Source organism: Danio aesculapii, chromosome 5 (assembly GCF_903798145.1).
Source record: "Danio aesculapii chromosome 5, fDanAes4.1, whole genome shotgun sequence".
NCBI lineage: Eukaryota > Metazoa > Chordata > Actinopteri > Cypriniformes > Danionidae > Danio > Danio aesculapii.
The window spans coordinates 24,462,390-24,484,279 of NC_079439.1; the positions used below are offsets into that span (position 1 = coordinate 24,462,390).

Below are 21,890 nucleotides of genomic sequence, written 5' to 3' on the forward strand. Positions count from 1 at the left end.
CTGAGCTTAATATTAAATTGAACAAATTAATAAATGACTATAAAAATGATATGGTTGTTAGACTGTTGCACTTTTTTTGTGTTGTCAATATGCTCATGTTTATACACGGCTATTGTTGTGTGCACAACGGTTGTATATTCATAACCACCTCTGAGAAGTTTGGGGGTGGCTAGTCACTGGTGTTGTTTTTTTAGAGGTTGCGGGCTGAAAAATTTGGGAACCCCTGACGTGGAAGATGCTACACTCTAGTGTTGCTTTTGTATTTTGGTGAAAATATAATAATCAACCATTATATAATTCAACAAGCAATATACTGTTTTTGCTCTTTTGAGGGAAGGAGAATACAAAATAGTACTGTTACTTTAAGAGGAAAGCATCCCAACCCCTACGGTCATGTGTTCATGTGTCCAATACAGCAGCACACCGGCCTCATACCACACACACACACACACACACACACACACACACACACACACACACAGACAGAGGAGTTAAAATGCTGCGTCAGCCTTATGGCAGATTCAGTGCTGTTTGTGACCCCCTCTCCACTCCCATTCTCCACACACACAGCCCATGGCCCTGTGTCAAAACTGCTAGTTGGTGATGAGAGCTGGACACGGGAATGTTTTGAGGATCTGGGTGTAAACTCTGGGACTCTCGGGAGTGAATTTGGGAGGTTTCTTTTCTTTGCCAAGTAAATGAGAGAAGAAAGCAACTTTGTAATGCGCTCTGTCTTTGTGGTTCCTGGACAGCCGGCTTTTAATTTTTTTACAGAAAAAAAAAAAGTTGATGTGAATACCAGATGCTTTCACTTCCTCATTCCTCCTCAAGCTGCTGTCTCGAAATGATTTTCCTCGTCACACAGAAGATTCTCCAGACATTTTAGATGCTGTACTTTTTTAGTCACATCTCTGATCATCAGTCCGCCTGTGTTGTCCAGTATTTGAAGGAAATCGGGATCTACACTGATTGGAACCGGACCTGAAAAGAAACCCACCATCAGTGCTGTCTTTCTCTTATTTGCTGTTGCTCTGCCAGGAACGTATTGATCAGAGCAAAACCAGCGCTGTTGTCCTGAGCTGTTTGCAGACAGCTGCGAGTCAGTGAATGATCGGCAATAAAGTAACTCATTAGGTCAGCTTGAGTTTGGACAATCAGCTCTTAGCTGTTTGTCATTTACTCTGTGCTGTATTAAATTACCAGGCTGTGGCCTGACAGTTTGTTTAAAAGGGATTAATTCCATACTTATTGTTTAAAAAAAAGTCAGGGTAAGTATAGATAAAAAAAATGAATTGAAACTTTTTACTTCCCTCAAACGAAGGCACATGAAGAATCTCTGCGTGGTAAGTTTGTTCAGCAGTGTTCTTCAGCTCAAATAGAAGCTGCAATGTTGAGCTTGGAGAAGGAAATGTGCTAAAATGGACACTGAACTTCAGAAGATAACGTGGCACATGGAGGCTATGACTGAGAGATTTACAGAGATCTGATGGGGATGGCTGAAAAAACAGCAGCATTTAGAGTCTAAAGGACTTTCTTGGTTTGTATTGGACTGATGCTTGTGAAAATCCACCTACATTGTGAACTCTGAACTATCAGCCTTTTCTCCCTGTATATCACTGAGAGCCGTGAAGAATCCTGGGTGGAGTCATTCTGGGATATCAAGCTTTTCAGATTCTGTCATAATATATTTATAATACTGAGTGCTCTGTTTTGGGAAGCAGCTCTGTTGTGCATTCAATTTCACATTGGCATTTTATTTGCTCATATTTTCACCTTCAGAGGAGACATTTTGTTTCATTTATTATGTCTGTGACATTTTTGATAAGATATGAACAATTTGTTAAAGTGCTTTTATGGTACATTCAAATGAGTGTTTGATGGCACAGAGACAGATGTGGAGTTTTCTAAGAGCTTTTATGGTGATTTGATGTGAATTTATTGTAAACGTGTTGTCTTGGAGGAATCGTGCGCATCGCCACAGGATTCTGTTCCGCTTTCAGACTATTGACCGCAGCTTCTGTAACTGGCACGATGAAACTTGGATGCGCAAGTGAATGGTTTCTAATTAATGCTTGGAGTTTTGAAAACTGCTTGACCGGTGACATGCTCTCTTTCTGACTACTGGGATGTGGGGCCAAATACAGGGGCTGCCATGGATATCAGTTGTACATTTGACGACATGGACACTGGACTGACACAAGACAGACCAATACAAACGTCCTCATTCTACAAAGAGATTGAGCCTGTTGGTGAGTTACTGAAATCTGCTGAGTAGGCTTATGAAGGTGTCAAATTTACTTGTTTCAAATAATTGCTGAAGAATTGTTGAAAGTTTACTTTTAAAGCAATACACCAATTTTTTTAGCATTTTTTTTACCTGTATCACATATATATGAGCAATACCACATGAGTAGCAATGCGATATGGCTGTATATCCGCACTGGTGGGAGGTGTGCGTTAGCTTGAGGCCACAGGCAGAGTGCCTTAATGTTCCACCAGTGACGATGTATAGCCGCATCGCACTGCAACGAGTGTGATATTGCGGTTATACAACAGTTCGATGGCATAATCGTGTTTCTAAAAAAAAAAGAAAATCAAAGGGCTCTATTTTGACGATCCATGCTCAAAGTCCAAAGCGTAGGGTGCAAATGCATTAAGGGTGTGTCAGAATCCACTTCTGCTATTTTAAGGATGGAAAAATGCACTTTGCGCCGTGGCGCATGGTCTAACAGGGTTGAGCTTATTCTCTTAATGAGTTATAGGTGTGTTTTTAAAATAAACCAATCAGAGTCTCATCTCCCATTCCCTTTAAGAGCCAGTTGCTCCGCGCCATAGCAGATTTGCTATTTACATGACAGACTTTGTAAGTGGAAAAACTGAAAAACAGTTAAATAGAGCATCTACAGCATGAGAATGAGAGCTGAGCCTCCTCATTGTTTACTTTCACTTTCACTCTCATGGATAGGGAAACATTTTGTACGCACAGATATCCATTAGCCTATACATAATTTATTTTGTTTATTAAGAGCAAAGATTTGTTTCAAAACTGTTTCTATATTCAGTTCTAATTTCCAGCAAACGAATAAATGAACAGTAATAACGAAGTGTGGTCAAAAAAGTTATTTCCAAATACACATGCTGTGCCCCATATGGTCTAAAACCTGACAGTTGGGCAAATCTAAGCTTGTTTTTAATAAAACAAATATAAATATGCATATAATGTATAATACTACTAATCATGACATTATACAAAGCAAATGGTAATGAATAAACTGAAAAAGCCCCACGAGATGAAGAAGGCATGAAAGTATGGTTTTTATATTTATGTAGGCTAGAAAATAATAATTTTTGTAATATTTTAATCCTTTAATTCTTTTTCATTTCTTTTTCAATATCATCAAGATATTTGCACATTGCTGTACATCCTGTGTGTATTAAGCAATGTGTAAGCAAGGCGCACAACATACGCGCTCTGCGCTGAACAATAGACCAGATTTGATCTGGTCTATTGAACCATCTATTTAAGTTCCTCAAAATAACAATGTGCCTCAACACACCTCCTTTTTTAGATCAGAACGCCTATAGGTGCACATATGAGCGCAAATGCATTTGCTATTTAAACAACGTAGCGAAAAACGTCAAAACGACAATTGCGCCGAGCTGAAACTAGCAAACAATAATTGCGTCGCGCCTTGCGCCGGTCATATGATAGGGTCCGGAGAGTCTAAACACCCTTTTGTATGAGGAACTACTTTCTTCTGACACTCATTTACATCTGCAGCTGACAGTCAGAACAATGTTACTTATTCACAAACGCCACTTTAGAGCTAGTTGTTAATAATAATACTATTTCCTTACATTTACATAGCGCTATTCTGGACACTCAAAGTGCTTTAAGAAGGGGGGGGGGGGTGGTAATCTCCTCATCCACCACCAGTGGATGCACAAGTATTTGAAATCTAGTGTAATATCTAAAGTGAAGACAAAACAGGTGATTTTGCTGACATTTTAAGATTATAAGGCTGAACGGCTTGAAATGCCATCAGTCTAAAGAACATTTCCCAGTATTTCTCTGTTGCAATCAGGAGATCACAGCAATTAACCCTGAAAAAGCCAAAGCAAAGCAAGGTCTACCAGATTACTATGGTATAAATACAGCACACATAACAAATAAATACTTTTAAGATGAAAGATGAAAATTAGATGTTATATAGTTATTGGATTTAAAATCGATAGTTAGAAAAAAGGCAGAATTATTAATTTCTATGTTAATAATAAACAACATCAGCAGATTTTTATTAGTTCTTAATTTTAATGTGTTATTGAAATCATTAAATAATGTGGTTAAATTAACTAATGATAGGCTTATTGTACAGCGTTAGTGAGAAATCATCTAATAAATTTCTTCTTTCTCTACACAGATGGAGCAGGAAATCACGATGTTGTGAATAATATCACCATCCCCGCCTCAGGAGCGTCAGATCCCAGGGCCCAGAATTCTTTGCAGCAGAGCTGGGAAATGAACTTCCAAGAAGCAGCAATATATCTGCAGGTCATTATCTGATCCGCTACAATCTTAATGAAGCAGCAAAATAGATTAACACCAACACACACTCAGTTCAGAGTTAATTAAAGTTTTGTCCTACTCATTTGTTTCTGTTTGTCCTCAGGAGGGAGAGAATAACGACAAGTTTTTCACTCATCCACGAAGTGCCCATGCGCTCAGTGCCTACCTGTTTGCTCACAGTCATCTGTTTTATGTGGTGGAGCTGCTGACTGCGGTGTTACTCATGCTTCTGTCCCTCTCAGAGGCTCCTGCCGTCCCCTTCCTCCGCCTGGACGTCTATGTATGTGACTTCTACTTTATTGTGTGTCTTCTGGCCTGGGTTCTGTGAAACTGTGCCTACTTTTGAAAGAAATTATTTATTTTATTCATCAAAAGTAGCATTAAAGAATTTGCCAGTGTTACACAAGATTTGTTTAAACTTTTTATTCAGTAATCAATCTTAAATAAAGTTTCCTAGATATGTTAAACACCGCTAATTTCAACATTGGGAAGAAATAATTCTTGATCATCAAATCTGCATCTTAGAATGATTTCTGATGATTCATGTGACACTAAAGATTTTTTGAATGTCACAGACATAAATAGCATTTTAAAATATATTATAAGCTTTTATTATTATTATTGTTATTATTATTATTATTTACAACATTACTGTTTTTAAACTGTATTATTAATCAGAAAATGGTGAGCATGTAAGACTTTTTACCAAACATTTACCAAGATTTTACCAATCCTTAATGTTTAAATGATTTGTGTAAATGTGTATAAGCTTCACAAGCAAAAATAGTCTTGTTTTAAGAAATAATATGTCAAAATTAGGTGATTTTTTTTTTCTTATGGTGTAAGCAAAATAATCTTATGGCAAAAGAAAAAAAAACAAGATTATTTTGCTTTGTCTATTGGGATATTGTTTTGCTTGTTTAAAAGAAAAATTCACTTAATTTTGGCACATTATTTATTGAAACAAGATAATATTTTTGCTCGTATAAAAAATGCTTCTAGATTTAAAGGTGCAGTATGTAAGTTTGACACCCAGTGGCTGAACTAGGTATTGCACTCCTGGATCAAAACAAACGCAAGCGCAGATTGAAAACAGGAGCGAGTGATTTAAATTGTGTTCTAAATAATAGCAACAGCACCCGATACAAGGAATATTTTCCATATTAAAAGAAGTTTTTGTCCTAACCAACTCCTCGAATTTATATATTAGAAAGGGCTTCTATTTCTCAGAGGTGAACAACAGAAAACTGACAATGATCACCTCAGGTAAACCTCATGTGCTTTATTTAGTGTTAAATGCTAACAAAATGAGTTTGAATGCCATTTTGCATGACATTTATTGCCATACTACTAAAAGCAGCAGCAGATCTTGAAAATAAAATGAACCATTTGAAATTGAACGTCAGAACTGTAACACATATGAGTGATTCAGTATGTACATTTAAGATGCTTAATATGTATTAATTAGATTATAAACCTTACTATTTCATGAGTGAGTGCGCTATTCTGTGCTTCTGAATGGCTGTATTTAAATTTCTGTTGTGTTTCGTCTTTCGTACAAACACCCAAATTGCTTATCACTGCAAATCTCATCACTTAGCGTGTTGTTAGGACACAGGGTTAAAATGTAACTTGCTCACCTAATGTTTACGTTCGTAATATTTATATTATTTGCTAATCAGTAACCTCATGTGGAACTGAATGTCTCATTTCGGAGTCTGCTATTGTCCATCGGAGGTCGCATTTCAGTCACGTACGCATGCTTTGTGAGTGTTTCTGAATGAATGAATGAAATACGTGGATTTCCAACCAGGCAACCCGGGCTGCTGAAATATAATTGGCTAAACTGGCATTGGGCAGGTTAAAATTACCAAAACAAAGACAGACGTTCTGGCACGGAATACACATTTTCAAAGCAAAATAACTGACTTCAGCATTGTTTTTCAGATAAACAAGTATGTTCACTTAGCATGTTTCTTAAATATCTGCAAACATATTATGGTATTGTTATGCTTTAGAAGAGTTAAAAACTTACATACAGCACCTTAAAGAATTTTTAGCTATTTGGACTGGAAACAACAGGAAACAAAAAATTAAGTAAGAAAAGCATTTTTTACAGTGTATACTTGTCATTGACAAATATGAACAAAATTATGTGCTTTTATGAAATGCTATAAAGTGTTTTTCTTTTTCCTGGAAGGTTCACGCAACACTGGAGTTATTGGCATTGGTAATGGTGGTCTTTGAGTTGTGTATGAAGCTCCGATGGCTTGGCTTCCACACTTTTATACGACATAAGAGGACCATGGTGAAGGTTTGTGCTATTTTTTATTATTTCAAAATGTTTGACTTGTATTTGCTGCACACATATTACAGGTCAGATGTTATCCTCTTTTTTTTGTGTGTGTGTGCTTTCAGACGAGTGTCCTGTTTATACAGTTTATTGAGGCGATTGTGGTCTTAGTCCGGCAGACGTCCCACTTGCGCATCACGAGAGCTCTGCGCCCAATCTTTTTGGTGGACTGCCGTTACTGTGGAGCTGTTCGCAGGCATGCAGACTTCAAAATTACTAATACTACTACTAATGTTTTATATTTTAATAATAATTATCTTTAATTAATTAAATATTGAAAAATTAGATATTGGTTTTTCTATTATGTACTGTTGTTGTGGTCAAATAGAGTCAGGGAAATAAGTATTGAATACTTCACCATTTTTCTGTGCTGTTGATGTTAAATATTCACCAGATGTTGGTAACAACCAAAGAAATCCATAAATGCAAAGAAAACAAAACTAATTAGTTTCCAAATTAAGTTATGTGTAATGAAATAAAACAACACATGGGAAAAAGTATTGAAAACATGAAGAAAGGGAGGTGTAGAAAGTCATGGAAAGCTCAGACTGAAGCTGAAATCTCTCAGTAGATAGAAACAATCATCTGCACCCTCTTTCATCATTGTACATATATATTTTAGCTGCTTCAGTCCAACATCTACATTACCAGGATCATGAAGATGACAACAGTATGGACATTTCAGCAAATAAATGATCCAAAACACAGCCGATGATACTCTCAAATGCTTTCAGAGAAAAAAAAATTTAAGCTGTAGAATGGCCCACCAAATCACCTGACTTGAATTCAATAGAAAATACAAATTAAAGGTCAGATTTGATAGACAAGACTGCCAGAATCATCAAGATTTTCACACTCTGTTGAAGTCTGTGAAAAGAATCACACTTGTGCAATGCATGTGACTTCATTATCCATATGAGAGTCATCTTTGAGCTGCCATCACCAACAAAGCATTTTATATGATGTATTAAATACATTTCAGTAGTTCAGTACTTTCTCCTTTTGCCATTTCTTTGTAATTTAACTAATTTTTTCAGTTTTTTGTGTGTTGTTTCATTTTTCTGTTTGTATTGTTTGGGATTTTACCAAAATCTGGTTCCATTCCATGTCAACTGCTCCTTTACAAATATTATTCCCAGGAAAAAAACATGACACCTGCGATACTTATTTCCCTCACTTTATATGCAACAATACACTCAAGGTCATGCGTTAGTGTTTTTATTCTACACTAGTGGCTGATGTTCACTTAATCACAGGAAAGTTGATATAAAGCACATCCTTCACTGAATACAATATGATATTCCAACACCGTATCTGTCTTTCTGTCCTCCCTCAGAAACTTGAGGCAGATATTTCAGTCTCTTCCTCCCTTCATTGATATTCTTCTGCTGTTGCTTTTCTTCATGGTCATCTTTGCCATCCTGGGATTCTGTTTGTTCTCAGCAAACACAGCCGACCATGTTAGTACTTCACAATCACATGCTCTAATTTATATTTCATGCTTTTGTCTTTCTTGCATACAAACCTGTATCCTTTTTTTCTTTAGTATTTTAGCACACTGGAGAACAGCATTGTGAGTCTGTTCGTCCTCTTGACCACTGCGAAGTAAGTATGAACTTTGGTGCACACATCCTGATTAAGATAACATGACTTTTGAGTTGCGGCGGAGTGGTTTTATGTCTTCCTGTAACTGAGCTAGTCATTTGAATCTTATCAGCTCAAGCCCCTGAAGGAGAGCTAGAGAATCGCTCACATCCTCTGTTATCAGCATGCCCCTGTTTGCTAAAATCTCTTTACTAGACTTACACATGAGTTTTTCCAATTTTTTTTCCCTCCTTCGCTAGTTTTCCAGATGTGATGATGCCGGCGTATTCGAAGAATCGTTGGTCATGCATTTTCTTCATCGTGTATCTATCCATCGAGCTCTACTTCATCATGAATCTGGTCAGTAATAAACTGCATCATATTTATCATGCATTTTAATAGGGCTGGGTGACACAACAAGTCATCTTATATCCTGATACTGAAAAATCTCATGATATACAGTGGTCCCTCGCTATAAGGTGGTTCACTTTTCATGGCCTCGCAGTTTCGCGATTTATTATTTTTTTTCATGCAATTTGACATGTTTTTTTTTCTGCAGTGTGTTGTGTTCTGCATCCTGATTGGCTGTAGACCATTTTCAATCAGTCTCCTCCGTTCTGTGTCTCGTGTACAGTTGATCTCGTTAATCTTTGGTTTCATTCTATAATACTGGACTTATTTTTCTGCGAAGGTTTGTGTTTAGATGAGAGAAAAGTGAGAAAATGTTAATATCTGTGTGTAGCGAGGGGTTTTACAGCCTTAAAACATCTATATTAATTATTTAAAAAAAATAAAGCTGACTTTCACCTATTGCGGGTTATTTTTAGAACACAACTCCCGCAAATAACTAGTTTTATTAGTTTATCTATATAGACCATGTGTAATAGACTATTTCTTTTTACGTCTTAAAGTATATAATTAAAAATGTACTCATTCGTACTGTATGTGATCATATTATTTAAGTTCAGAGCAAATGCTTGATTCCAAATGTAGAAATTTAAAATAAATATTAATTAACAGGGTTCATAAGGTCATTGAAAACTTGCAAAAGTCATGGAATTTTGACATGGCATTTTCCAGGCCTGGAAAAGTTACAAGGTTTTGGAAAAGTCATGGAAATTACATTTACGTTTAGTCATTTAGCAGACGTTTTTGTCCAAAGCGACTTAATTTAACAAACTATTAACATTATCTTAAATTAGTTTGACAAATATCTGTATACTGGAATGGAGGTTAGATGTTTTTACTTCTTTTCTTTGCCAAAAACATGGTCTCACATCATTAGTGCTGTGTAAGAATCATCTACTTTACATGAATTTAAAAATAAATTAAAACTCAAGAGGTTGTTGCGTGTTTTATGATATGCTGTAATAAATTTAAACGTTTATTGTTTTGTTATGATTTACCACGTATACGTAGACATTACATTTTTGTATTAGTTTTTGTAGTAAAAATGTGTATGAACCCTGAATAAAATATAAAACACTTTTCAAAAACAAATGATTACAGGTCCAAAATAAATAAAAAATATAGGTAATATCGCTCGTATAAATTATGAAAAAAGTATTACCACAAACAGTGGATTTTTTTGAAGCCACGGAATTAACGATAGATCATATTGAGAAACAATAGACTTAGAGGCCTGTCATGTAGAAAAATATGTCACATGCATTGCTCAGGTGTGATTTTCAGACTTCAACAGAGTGTAAAAATCTTGATGGTTCTGTGGGTTTTGTCTATCCAAACTGAAAACATTTGAGAGTGTCCTTGGCTGTGTTTTAGATCATTGTCTTGCTGAAATGTCCACGCTGGTTTTATCTTCATCATCCTGCTAATGTAGATGTTGGACTGAAGCAGCTGATAATAATTTACAACGACAAAGGGTAGAGGGTTGCTGAAAAACCTCTGAGAAATTTTAGCTGTTGTCTGAGCTTTCCATGCCTTTCTACTGCTCCCTTTCTTCATGTGTTCAATATTTTTTTCCTGTATCATTTCATTTTATTACACATAACTTAATTTGTCAACTAATTAGATGATTTGTTTTTTTTTCATATAAGAATTTCTTTGGTTGTTATCAACATCTGGTAAAAAATTCAAGTAAACGGCATCATTAGAAATATGTTTACTGAGAAAAATGGTGACACGTTGAATACATATTATTTCCCCCACTGTATATCATCTTATTGCACAGCCCTACAATGTAAAGTTGATGTAAGTTTGCTTTGACTGTTTGCCTCGCAGCTCCTAGCGGTGGTTTTTGACACATTTAATGGAGTTGAGAAGATGAAGTTCAAATCTCTGCTTCTACACAAGCGATCCGCCGTCGAGCATGCCTTCCAGCTGCTGGTTAGTCGGCAGGTGCGATTTATACACTTCACAGTGTTCTTCATCTTTTCATTTACTGAAGCCTTGCGTGTTATGTCAGTGAATGTGTTCAATCTACCTCTGCTTTTTTCATTTAGAGGCCAGATGGCGTGTCTTTGAAACAGTTTGATGGACTGATGCGATTTTATCATCCACGAATGACTCCGCGTGATCGCTTCCTCACCTTCAAAGCCCTCAACCATTCAGGCGCACCCATGCTGAGGTACAAACACACATATGTTGTTATCGGTGGTTAATGTGGACTCTCCATACTATCAGTGCAATTTATTTTCAGGGTGTTCATGGGGGCTTAAAAAATCTTAAAATGTCTTAAATGTCAAAAACAAAATTTTAGACCTTAAATTGACTGAAATATTGCCTTGTAGGTCTAAAATTATTTTAAATGGGTCTTAATTTTTCTTTGTTTATGTAAAGCTATCCAATCGATCCAACACACATGCAATCACCAACAAATACATCTAAATAAATTAAACTCAATAAACACTCTCTTGTGCATACATTTAGTTTTTAGTTTGTTTATGTTGTTAATTATGTTTAATAGTTATGTTGCAAAAGATATATGTATATTACTAGCGTCTGCTTGTTTTGACACAATGAAAATATGTGGCTAAGAAATAACTAATTAGAATTATAGGCAAATCATATTAGATAGGGAAAGTACATTTTTTTTCTTATGGGCCATTAAAAAATCTTTAGTGTTTAGCCCAATATAAATCTGAAATTTCATTCTTGATGGTCTTAAAAAAGTCTTAAATTTGACTTTGTGAAACCAGCAAAAACCCAGATTTTTCTACAGTAAAAACACTTATTTTATGGTCCTACACCTACATTTTTTTTTAGGTGTGGCCAAACTTTAATGTAATAAGACACTGTTGAGTGTGTTTTTATTAAGTGTTTTGATTTACGAGGACACAAGCAATATCCTCGTAAACCACCTTAATAGACTACAACTAGATCACAACCATGTTATTATGCACATTTCTGTTCTTGTAAACCACCAAAATCAGTACACAGACACACACACACACCTGCATGCACTTACGTTCTTATCATTATTTGGTCAAATGATGATCACTGCTCAAATAATAAACAAAGTGTCAAGTTTATCATGTGACCCACCAGCCCCATTGATCTATATAGATATCGTATTTTGTTTATTTTTGCCATTTTCTGTAAATATTGATGTTCTAATTATATTGTGAAATTTCTGATACTAAGATTTTCAAATATGAGATAGAACATACATTTTTTCTTTTAAACAGTTTAATAATGATCGTATTATTTGTTATAAAGCAGATTTGGCTTTAAAATGTACATTTTGCAAAAGCAACCTAACTGTCATTTACATACTTTTTCAATGCCTTATTTACAGACAACGCTTTTTATCTATTGAGAATAGTAGAATTTGCATTATTATTATTATAGTTTATTATAGTATATTATTTTATAGTATATTATTTTATGTATAATTAATGGTTGTTGATGTCCTTTTATAGTTATAAACCTTTTATTATAGAAAATTGTTATTTTTAAAAAATGTTTGTAAATTTGACCTATTTTTGCTATGAAATAGCCAGGGAAGCTGATATGGCAGTAAACCCAAAATGATCTCTCACTTTTAATCACATGATGATGATGATGATGATGATGATGACGAAAGTGTATCTGTACTTATGTTTTAGTCTCCAGGACTTCTATAAATTTTATGAAGTGATCGGACTGAAGTGGAAGGTCAGATTGCACACACTGTCACATGAATATCCTCCCAAGCTGTATGTTAAACCCTCCTGATCCTGAACATCTGCTCTGTGTGTGTGTGTGTGTGTGCGTGCGTGTGTGTGTGTGTGTGTGTGTTACAGGCACGACGGAGTGGAGAGCACTGGTTTGATGATCTCCCTCGCACTGCATTGCTCATTTTCAAAGGTCTTTGGAGCTTCCTTGTTATAATAATTTATTGTATTGCATTAGTTTCAGTATTTTACCGTCAAATCACAGTGAGTAGACTCCTTTGTCAATAGTTCACATCAGATATTTTCTTGATCACTATGCTTTTTTTAACAGGAATCAATTTACTTGTGAAATCGAAAGCTTTCCAATATGCAATGTGTAAGTTAAATTACAAGATACTTAACATGTCTTACTAACACTTACTTACTAGTTACTAACATGATCAGTATTTGTTCAGTATTATTATAGACCGTATGGTTCAAAAGTTTGGGGGTCAGTAACTTTTATTTATTTATTTATTTATTTATTTGAGAATGCAATAATTTTAAATAATCATTCATATAATATTAGAATGTAAACTATTTTTATACTTTAAAATGCTGTTTATTCATTTGAAGAAAAAAACAAGTTTAGTAGCCATTGCTTATTACCATCAGAAATCATTCTTATATGAACAGTTAATGGATTTTTTTGTAAACATATTTTTAGCGTGTAATTTTAACACCAGTGTAATTATATATTCCTCTTTACTGTAACGTTTAACCAACTAAATGCATTCATGCTCAATAAATCAGCAGTTTTGTTTTAAATAAATCATACTGACACCCAAAACTTTCAAAAAGTTGTGTACTTTGTCCACCTAATAGTTCCTGTATGTCTGAAAATACTTTCTATTTTGCGATGATTGACCTGTTACAGATCTGGTAGTAGCCGTCAATGGCATCTGGATCCTAGTGGAGACAAACATGTTAAATGGTAAGATTTGCTTGGGAAATGGAACAGCTGTGCTGCGGTTCCACGAATTCACAATTCAGAAATGCTTGTAATCACAGGAAACTGTTTTCACTGTGTGAATCCAATTGAATTAGGCTCTCAGGGAACTCTTTTCTTCTTTTCTCTTCCCACAGATGGCATCTCATGGACTCATGTCGTCCCCTGGAGTTACATTATTTTCCTTACAAGTAGGAAATTGTCTAAAATTGAATCATCAGTGAATACTCTGAATGTAAATGTCTTAATAACCGTGGGTTCCATTCAAGTATTAAAAAAACTTTTTATTATTATTTATCTCCTCCTTATGTGTCGGTGGAATGAAGTTTATGGAATTGAGGTGTTGTTGAAGATCACAGGTCTCGGACCCATCACATATTTCAGCTCAGGATGGAACCTGTAGGTAGTACAGACACACACTTTCATAAAAGAACTAACACACACACACATTCACATTGCTTCACCTCTGGATTTGTTTGTATTCGCAGCTTTGATTTCTCAGTAACAGTCTTTGCCTTTCTGGGACTGATTGCTTTGGCCTTTGACATGGAGCCGTTCTACTTCATTGTGGTGTTGAGACCTCTTCAGCTACTCCGGTGTGTGAAGCTTTTTTTTTTAAATGAATTTTTATTGAACTTTTTTAGGAACATTTAACCGGTGAGAACAAAGTGGAAAACAAAAATATGTGTGAAACTTTTTTGTGTTTAGGTGTTTTGATGTCTTTTTATTAGGCATTCATTTGAAATGATTTAGGCATTCTTTTGAAATTTTGTTTCTGGAATATTTTATTTCTAAGACTGCATTAAGACCCGCGGGGTCTTAAAAAAATCTTAAATTTCAAAAACATCATTTTAGGCCTTAAAAAGTCTTCAATTTACTGAAATATTATCTTGTAGGTCTAAAATCATTTTAAAAGAACTTTCTTTTCCTATTTCCATGTAAAGCTTCACTCAATTCCTAACTTTGTTTACCAATATGGCTTAATTATCTTCCTTACAATACAATAGTTTAAATGTTCTCCATGTATCTATAGACCGTATGTGGTGAGGACACTAGTCTGGAAATATAGTTTTTAAAGAGTTTTTTTTAATGTAATGTAATGTGTGTATTTATATAGCGCATTTATCGTGTAAGGCCATACACCCAAATTAGGGGGGGCGGGGTGTAACACCAGTGTGCAGCATCAACTTGGACGATGCGATGGCAACCACAGGACAGCGGAGCCTAGGTGCTCACCACACACCAGCTATTGGTGGAGTGGAGAGACAGTGATAGAGTCAATTTGGTGGATGGGTAAGGGCCTATGGAGGAATTTTGGCCAGGACACCAGTGGTACACCCCTACTTTTTAGTTCCATGGGATTTTTAATGACCACAGAGAAATAGGACCTCGGTTTAACGTGTCATCCGAAAGTACAGTGTCCCCTTAACTATACTGGGGCACTAAACTTAGGACTCACACAGACCACAGATTGTGCACCCCCTGCTGGCCTCACTAACACCACTTTCAACAGCAACCTAGTTTTCCCATGTGGTCTCCTCCTATCGAGGAACTGACCAGGCTCAACCCTGCTTAGCTTCAATGAGTAACCGGTCTTGGGCAGCAGGGTGAAATGGCTGTGGCATTTTTTCAACATAAGAAAATCTATGTTTAGAAAATGTGTATGTATACAACCAGAGTTTGCTTGTTTTAACTCGAACCCGAACATTATTTAAAATATGTCGCAAAGAAATGACTAATTAAATTTTTTTGATGTTTAAACTGGGCCATCAGGAAAAAAATCCTTAACGATTAGTTCTGTGTAAGTCTGAAATGTATTTCATAATGGTCAGAAAATTTGTTTGAAATTTGATTTAAATTGGACTTGGTGAAACCTGCAGAAACTATATGTAATAAACATTCAAGTTAGGATAAATATAAGCTTGTTTTAAAGATGTAGTGACTCTACATTTTTGCATGTCGTTTGTTCTTAATATTGACCCATATTTTTGTGAACCATGAATTATCTTTATCATAGCTGTAGATATAAACATAAAGTATTTTTTATCTGAAGTTCATAATTTTTTTTCCTATTTCTTGTTAAGGTTGTTTAAAATTAAACAGCGCTATCGGAATGTTCTGGACACAATGTTTGAACTGTTCCCGCGTATGGCCAGGTACAAAAATAATAATCAGTTTCAGCTCATTATTTACAGATGGAGGCCCTTGACTCAAAACACACTCTTTCTTTCTCTGTCTGTAGTCTAGGTCTGACTCTGATCATCTTCTATTACTCGTTTGCCATCGTTGGAATGGAGTTTTTTGCTGATGCTGTTTATCCAAACTGCTGCGAGTAAGTGTCAAACCAATTGTAATGACCTTACATTCATACATTTTAAAAACTGAACATGGTGTACTACTACACCTTTTGAATTTTATTCCATGAAATGATAATTCATCCTGAAATTAGTTTCTTTTACATTTGTATTTAAAAGGGTAAATGTACATGAAAGCACATAATGACCACATAATGAACTACAGAAAGGACAAGAAATCACTCTAAGTGATTTTAAGTGTATGATGTCTTTTCTCTGTTTCTCTAAGCAATAGCACCGTCGCGGCCTCCTATCGGCATAAAAATGTGACCACTGGCAACCGGACTGAACTACAAGAGGGATATTACTATCTCAATAACTTCAATAACATCCTAAGCAGCTTTGGTATGTTCACACAGTCATTCATACCCACTCATCTTATAGTATAAACTGTAGTGTTTTATTTTATTCTATAAAGTTTTTCACATTTTGTAGGACATACTGTAGCCTTCTTATAGATGTTTTTTTTCACTCTGTCATGTTTCAGTTACTCTTTTTGAGCTGACAGTGGTGAACAACTGGTACATCACAATGGTGAGTGTAAACACACTTGTACATCAGTTCTGTCAACAAATCATTTCAGATGGTTCTTAGAAAAGTGTGTTTTTGTTTGTTTTTTTGGTTTGTGTGTGTATGTGGTGCCCCCTGCTGTTTATGACAAGGCATTTTAACATTAATGTATAAATTACAATAATATCTATTTTCATATTAGTACTTATTTTTGTAGATACTTGTATATATTCAAAACTTGTTGTGAGTAGTTAGATAAAAATTGTTAGTAGTAATAACAAAGGATTAGGTTCTAGTACCTTAATAAATAACTCAAAGTATATGTTAAAAAAGCTTCTAGTAATAACCAGTAAGTATTTGTATCTATTTAATAAGTATGAGTGTCTAATTAGTAAATAATAGCATCTATTAAAGTAATTACTAGTAAATCATTAATAACAAGTGGTGCATGAAAATATATACAGTTGAAGTCAGAATTATTAGCCCTCCTGTTTATTTTTTTCCTCAATTTCTCTTTAACGGAGAGAAGATTTTTTTTTCAGCATATTTATAAACATAATCGTTTTAATAACTCATTTCTAATAACTGATTTATTTGATCTTTGCCATGATGACAGTAAATAATATTTGACTAGATATTTTTCAAGACACTTCTAGACAGCTTAAAGTGACATTTAAAGGCTTAACTAGGTCAATTAGGTTAAACAGGCAGGTTAGGGTAATTAGGCAAGTTATTGTATAACGATGGTTTGCTCTGTAGACTATAAAAAAATATAGCTTAAAGGGGCTAATAATTTTGACCTTAAAATGGTTTTTAAAAACAATTAAGATCTGCTCTTATTCTAGCCAAAATAAGACTTTCTCCAGAAGAAAAAATATTATCAGACATACTGTGAAAATTTCCTTGCTCTGTTGAACATCATTTGGGAAATATTAAAAAAAGAAAAAACAATTCAAAGTATAATTCAACTGTATATTATTTTAACAGATTGCATACATACTGGTCAAAACTGAATAGTTGATATCCCAATGATAGATCCTCATAGAAGTCAATGGCAAAATATGTCAGTTTGTTAGTAGAATAGTCTCTAATAATATTAGTGCTAATGAATAAGTGCTAGAAAAAGTACCTAAAATAGTCTTTAATGTATTTAATAATTTATAATATTATTTAATACATGATGATGTACTATGATTAAATGATGTTGTAGTGTCTAATAAATAAATAATAATATTTAATGAATTAGTACTAGTAGTATATTTTTTAAAAAGGGTATAAGCAAATAAATAATATGAAAAGAATAAAAACAGTAACTAATGAAATAATACTAGCACTTAATGGATAATTAGAAAATTAATTAATATTTAAGATATTTAAATTAACCTGCTGTAGACCATTATGTGTATGTTACATCTAGAATGTGAAGTGTCACTGGCGTCTCTGAGTTCCTCTGAGTAGTGTGTATTTACGGCCGAAGCTCATGCATCATATTATCAAGTAAATGATCGGCTGTCTGTAATTGGTGTGAGTTAATGATGCCTTTAATCCCTGTTTTTTTACAGGAAGGTGTGACATCACAAACTACTCACTGGAGTCGCCTTTATTTTATGACCTTCTACATCGTCACCATGGTAAGGCATGGCAACGCAAATCTGGCTTATTAGACCATTAAACAAAACTAAAACTGGTAAAAGCACATTTATTATTCACAATCAATCTGAAATAAAATGGATGGAAAAAGTTAGATGTAAGAAACGAACCGAAATAATTTAGAAAAAAGGTCAAATAAATATTACTAAATGTAAAATAAAAGAAATTCTAAAAATGACAAATTAAAATGAAAACTAAAAATGTATAATTAAGATGAATATGATAAATTACTAAAAACTTTAGTATTATCTACAATGCTTAGCATAATTGTGTACACCCCATTTTGAAAACGATGATTTGTATTCATTTCTCAGTGAATATAGGCAGTGTATTTTGGTGCATTTAAACAAAACAGATTTATTAAACAGATATATTTATTCAAATATTTTTTTAGTCACCAAACATGTTTAGAAATTGAAAGATAATACAATTAAATTCACGCAAAATATTGCAAAAAAATTACAACCTACAAAATTTCAACTAAATTGTTAATTTTATTTTGCTCTTTTTAAAATTTGTATTTAATATTATTCTATAACATATAAATTTGGGTGTGCTAGTTTTTGGACCATTATGGTAATTTTTTTTTGTTAGATAAGCTCCAGATTTGGCTTCAGTACTGACTAATCTAATGTACATGCACAAATATAATATTGTATAGCTTCCTATTAAAAATATGAATTTAAAAGATAGATTTGTGATAGATTAATGATAAAAGACACTGTAGAAAATAATATGGGTATAATTTGTTTTTGACATTTAAGATGTTAGATTAAAATTTACATGGGTGTAATTTACACTGCATACAGGAAAGTATAAATATTAAGGTTGATTAATCGGTCACAATTTCTATTTCATAATGTACTTAAAGGTCCCATGATGTACTTTGAAATGTGCCTTTTTTTTTAATTCGATATCTGACGTGATCTCAACTGAAACATGAGAGGGCATGACATAGATTATAGCTCCTCCCCTTTAAAAAAACAGCCAATGGCATTTCTGTTTTATCCCAGCTCTGCCAGTGAGAGGTTAAGCTCAAGTGCATCAAATGAGAAGCGTCTTAAAGAGGATGGGGCAAGCCAGATACTAAAGAGCATTTGATTGGTCAAGATTTTATGTAGAACGAAAGTACTGTATAAAGTGACGTGAAAAAAACATTGAATCATTTCGGAAGAAGTGACAAACTGCAAGCTTTGGATGTTTATATCGGTTATATATTTTCTAATCGTGAATTTCTCTCTTTTGGATCACCCTAGCTAACAGATTTCCTTAAAACTAACAGACTGATATTAACATCTAATATTTTTAGTTTAATTTCACGGGACATTTAATCATGCTTTCTTAATTTGTTTACCTAGTCTCTTAATTAATATGAGAATAAAACATGTTTAATGCACATGCAATTCTAAAAATGTTGCTTAAAATAAACCTTTTATTGTTCGTTTGTGTGTTTTATAAATTTGATTTATTGGCCTTTATATTTTCTCACAGCCTTGTGTTGTTTTGATTGTAAATGCCTGTGTGATTGTGTGTCGCAGGTCGTCATGACTATAATCGTGGCCTTCATATTGGACGCATTTGTCTTCAGGATGAATTACAGCCGGAAGAACAGAGAGCCGCTGGGCGACCCTGAAGGTTCTCAGTGTTTAGAGTCTGTTCAGCCCAGGGCATGTTTAATAAAATCAGTGTGACTGGGACCTTTTTCACTGAGATATCTAACGCTGAATCTGTGTGTATATGTTATAGATGAAAAGGGGATTGTATTTGAGACTGAAGTGTCTCAGACTGAAGCTCTGCAGACTCTGGACTTTTATAAACACACACTGGGCGTCACCAACCTCACTTCTCTGCAGGACATGTGTGTGGCTCTGGAGCGCAGTGGGGTGAGCACATGGACAGTCTATGGTCTAAATGTCTTATGTATATTTTTAGGAGAGATTAAACTGTACCAGTTGATTTCTCTGTTTGATCACAGCAGTCGTCATTCGTGTTTCTGGGTCGAAGGTCACGTACCAAGAGTGACCTCAGTATGAAGATGTATGAAGAGGAGATTCAGGTATACTTCTACCACACATGGATAGAAAGATATTCTACTGTTTTGTGATTGATGGAAAAATACAAGTTTACATTTGTAAAATTGTTATCATAAAGAGCGATATGGTAGACGGCAACATTTATTGTTTTCATTTAGCTTGACAGGATGTGCTAAGATAACTACAACTAATGTCAAAATGAAAACGACAAAAACATACACTCACCGGCCACTTTATTAGGTACATCTGTCCAACTGCTTGTTAACGCAAATGTCTAATCAGCCAATCACAAGGCAGCAACTCAATGCATTTAGGCATATAGACATGGTTAAGATGATCTACTGCAGTTAAAACTGAGCATCAGAATGGGGAGTTTAGAGACTTTGAACGTAGCATGGTTATTGGTGGCAGGGGGGCTGATCTGAGTATTTGAGAAACTGCTGATCAGTGCCAGAGATCAGAGGAGAATGGAACCAGAGGAGACTGGTTCCAGCTGATAGAAAGGCAACAGTATCTCAAATAACCCCTCGTTACAACCGAGGTATGCAGAAGAGCATCTCTGAACGCACAACACGTTGAACCTTGAGACGAATGGGCTACAGCAGCAGAAGACCACACCAGGTGCCACTTCTGTCAGCTAAGAACAGGAAACTAAGGCTACAATTCACACAGGCTTAACAAAATTGGACAATAGAAGATTGGAAAAACGTTACCTGGACTGATGATTCTCGATTTTTGCTGCCACATTCGGATGGTAGGGTCAGAATTTGCCATCAACAACATGAAAGCATGGCTCCATCTTGCCTTGTATCAACGCTTCAGGGTGCCGGTGGTGGTGTAATTGTGTGGGGAATATTTGGCACACTTTGGGCCCATTAGTACCAATTGACCATTGTGTCAACGCCACAGCCTACCTGAGTATTGTTGCTGACCATGTCCATCCCTTTATGACCACAGTGTACCCATCTTCTGATGGCTACTTCCAGCAGTATAACACACCATGACATAAAGCGTGAATCATTTCAGACTGGTTTCTTCAACATGACAATGAGTTCACTGTACTCAAATGGCCTCCACAGTCACCAGAACTCAATCCAATTGAGCACCTTTGGGATGTGATGAAATGGGAGATTCACATTATAGATGTACAGGTGACAAATTTGCAGCAACCATGTGATGCTATCATGTCAATATGGCCAAAAATATTTCCAGTAACTTATTGAATCTATGCCACGAAGGATTAAGGCAGTTCTGAAGGCAAAAGGGGGTCCAACCCAGTACTAGTGTGGTGTACCTAATAAAATGGCTGGTGAGTGTATTTACTATAAAAATACATAAATACATGTTTACATATACAAAACATTTAAAAAAAATTTCAAAACCAAAATACTAAAACTTTTTCTTTAAAATAAAGGCGCATTAAAATAAATGTAAATTAAAAAAGAAAAAGCAAAAAATATCTGTGAAAGCTTCAATGTTTGTATTACTATGTTTGATCCATTTATGCACATTTTGGTGGAAAACCGACATGAAAATATTCATACAAAGCTAATGCCTTCTAATAACAATACAAATAAAACTACTATGTGTTTGATAACTGCGGGAAGCTATGGAGCCAGATCAGTCTAAAAAATAATACGTTTGCAAAAATAAAACTCAGACATGCAAATGACAATTCACGTTTACAAAATCCAGTTCGTAAATTAAAACACAATTCATAAATACACAAATCTCAT

The 21,890-nt window shown here is 34.8% G+C and overlaps 1 protein-coding gene across 3 annotated transcripts in view; it reads left to right on the top strand.

Annotated features, from left to right (window-relative positions):
• The window catches only part of tpcn1 (two pore segment channel 1), a 31,173-nt gene that overhangs the window by 6,845 nt on the left and 2,438 nt on the right, over positions 1–21,890 (top strand). The window contains exons 1-25 of one of the 3 annotated variants that reach the window (XM_056457656.1): positions 489–2,249; positions 4,422–4,552; positions 4,671–4,847; positions 6,768–6,881; positions 6,986–7,116; positions 8,257–8,380; positions 8,467–8,525; positions 8,765–8,864; positions 10,746–10,862; positions 10,967–11,091; positions 12,572–12,620; positions 12,749–12,812; positions 12,951–12,995; positions 13,536–13,592; positions 13,745–13,798; positions 13,934–14,006; positions 14,096–14,203; positions 15,692–15,763; positions 15,850–15,939; positions 16,191–16,306; positions 16,449–16,495; positions 18,034–18,102; positions 19,660–19,756; positions 19,868–20,004; positions 20,100–20,177. In XM_056457656.1, the coding sequence (XP_056313631.1) occupies positions 2,153–2,249; positions 4,422–4,552; positions 4,671–4,847; positions 6,768–6,881; positions 6,986–7,116; positions 8,257–8,380; positions 8,467–8,525; positions 8,765–8,864; positions 10,746–10,862; positions 10,967–11,091; positions 12,572–12,620; positions 12,749–12,812; positions 12,951–12,995; positions 13,536–13,592; positions 13,745–13,798; positions 13,934–14,006; positions 14,096–14,203; positions 15,692–15,763; positions 15,850–15,939; positions 16,191–16,306; positions 16,449–16,495; positions 18,034–18,102; positions 19,660–19,756; positions 19,868–20,004; positions 20,100–20,177 (2,331 nt within the window). In that variant the 5' untranslated portion in view covers positions 489–2,152. Of the gene's footprint in view, positions 1–488; positions 2,250–4,421; positions 4,553–4,670; positions 4,848–6,767; positions 6,882–6,985; positions 7,117–8,256; positions 8,381–8,466; positions 8,526–8,764; positions 8,865–10,745; positions 10,863–10,966; positions 11,092–12,571; positions 12,621–12,748; positions 12,813–12,950; positions 12,996–13,535; positions 13,593–13,744; positions 13,799–13,933; positions 14,007–14,095; positions 14,204–15,691; positions 15,764–15,849; positions 15,940–16,190; positions 16,307–16,448; positions 16,496–18,033; positions 18,103–19,659; positions 19,757–19,867; positions 20,005–20,096; positions 20,178–21,890 lie in introns of those variants that run through there. The other 2 variants (XM_056457655.1, XM_056457657.1) reach the window with 2 other exon arrangements.